The 2,252-nt window shown below is 52.7% G+C and overlaps 1 protein-coding gene across 1 annotated transcript in view; it reads right to left on the bottom strand.

Annotated features, from left to right (window-relative positions):
- Positions 1-1,131, bottom strand: part of Pepd (peptidase D) — a 132,259-nt gene extending 131,128 nt beyond the window's left edge. The window contains exon 1 of the mRNA XM_055594982.1: positions 1,070-1,131. Within this exon, the coding sequence (XP_055450957.1) occupies positions 1,070-1,086 (17 nt within the window). The 5' untranslated portion in view covers positions 1,087-1,131. The remainder of the gene's footprint in view (positions 1-1,069) is intronic.
- Positions 1,132-2,252: the final 1,121 nt, after the last annotated feature.

Below are 2,252 nucleotides of genomic sequence, written 5' to 3'. Positions count from 1 at the left end.
AGGAGGAGGAGGAGGAGGAGGAGGAGGAGGAGGAGGAGAAAGAGGAGCAGAAGCAGATCCCAAGCAGGATGTAGTGCTATCTATATTCTTGTAATGCCAGCACTCTGAAGGGCAAAGCAAGCGGATTCAGAGTCCCAGGCCAGCCTGTGCTACAAAGTAAAACCCTGTCTAAAAATTTTAAAAAGCAGATGCCAGCCAGGCTATACAGAGAAACCCTGTGTAGAAGAAAGGAAAAAAAAAAAAAAAAAAAAAAAAAAAAAAAAAAACAGATCCCAGATGATAATCCTTCCTGCTCCCCCAGAGCAAAGTCTGGAGAGGTCACTGGGCACCACACCTACGAGCTCAAGGATGCACCCTACTTTCTCAGTCTATACCTCTTAACCTTTGATTAGCTGTCCCTCCCCAACACTGAGAGAGCCCGTCTGTCTACACTTCCTCCCAACAGGACCACCGACCCTTTAATTATATAGAATTATGGCAGGCCTGAACTGAGCAAGAAACTGGGCTAGTTAGGCTCAGCATTAAACCTGCAGTGGAAATAGAGAGGAGACAACCTGCAGGTAGAAAATGAGGCACTACAGAGTTGATCAGATAGAGGAAAGTGTCTTGGAGGAGCTGACGTTTGGGCTAGGAAAGAATCAGGAAAGTGCTGGCCTGATTAACGGGGATTCCACGCCCACTCCAAATACTACCCACACTTTCCCTCGCTTTTGGGGAAAAGCCTAGGGATCTGGCGCCCAGACCAGGCTGACCATCCTAGCGGAAGGGCGTGGCAGTGAACAGATTTATCAAACTCCGATCCCGGCTACACACAGTGAGGTCGCCACAAGCTGGCTCCAGGAGAGACCCAATGGCCAGTGGGCAACCGCGAACTTGCAGGGACTCTGTGGGTACCACTCGCAGCCAGGCGCTAGGTTCCGGTGCCCGCGAGAAGAATCGCGCCGCCCGAGGGCCACAGAGAAACCTCAATTCGAACCCCGGAGGCTGTCACCAACTGTCCAGCTCGGAACGCCGAGGCAGGCCACCTCCACGCGCCCGCGGGCAGGAGCGAGGAACAAACTGCACTCACCGCGCGGCGGACGCCATGTTCACTCGGCGCTAGCGTCACGTGGAGTGCGGCGTCAGCTGAACCGGCCCGGGTTCCGCCAAGGCGGGCGGGGCGGGGCCAGGGGCGGGGCTTGAAGTGGGCGGGGCGGCCCCGGTCCCTCCTCCTCAGGCTCCGGACAGCACACCCAGAAGAGGCGGAACCCCGGTGAGTTCAGGATCTAAGCTGGACGTCTCAGGCTCCCGCCAGGACCTAGGATGGACCTGAGCAGCAACCACGAGGCTTTCCTTCTCTTCGTGGGAAGAAGTGTGCTGAGACAGGAGATGAACTGATGCTAGGTCAGCCCCTGACCTTATGTTGTGGCAGCCCACCCGTGAGAAAGACACATGGGGAGGAAGAACCACAGGAAGAAAGACAGCATAGGGAGGAAAGCAGAGAGCTTGGGCATCTGGAGTAAAAGAAGCCTTCAGGAACCGGAGTGTGAGAAGGGCATCTCTGGCTGGAGAGATAAGCAAGACCTTCAGGGCCTTGAATATAAGGTTGGGAAGCTACATCTAATAGAATCTAGTCCAAGTCTCCACAAGTGCAGAATGGAGGAGCTGAAGGAAGAGAAACGGGGGTGGGGAGGGCACAGAGCCCCGCCCTGGTGATAGGGTGGAGTCCTACAGAGAAGGGAGAATCAGAAGGCAGGTGTTGCCCTCCCTATTCTCAGAAGGTTTCCAGCACTTACAGACCAGGCACTGGTTCAAATTCTTTGCACGAAAGCCCCAAGAGGTAAGTACTGACATGGAACCATTTTACAGACAAGGAGACTAAGGCTCAGAAGGGTAAGTAACATGCCTGAGCTCACATGATTCACGGGTTCTTGAGAACTCAGAAACACACATACATACACACACAGTATATTGGCTCCGTCTTCAGCTACAGAGTCTCAACTCCCTAATAAGGGACACTTTTTAAAAATAGCAAAGGATGAGGGGAGAGCTATTCGTGTCCATTTGTCGCAGGAAAACCTACCCCCAGCTAATCACAGCCCCACTTCTTTTGACACAAAATATGTCAAAATTAAGCCAACTGCCAGCTTAATGCTTATTAATGTGTAAAAGAAGTAATTATCCTAAATATTTACAAAAGAGAGGCAGGGAACGTTGAATGGAGCGTTCTCTCTGTGGCTGTAACGGGAAGTACTGCCCACGGCCGCTGCCCA

This window comes from Psammomys obesus, unplaced genomic scaffold (assembly GCF_907164565.1).
Source record: "Psammomys obesus unplaced genomic scaffold, mPsaObe1.curated_primary_1811, whole genome shotgun sequence".
Classification (NCBI taxonomy): domain Eukaryota; kingdom Metazoa; phylum Chordata; class Mammalia; order Rodentia; family Muridae; genus Psammomys; species Psammomys obesus.
This window is presented reverse-complemented; position numbering and strand designations above follow the sequence as displayed.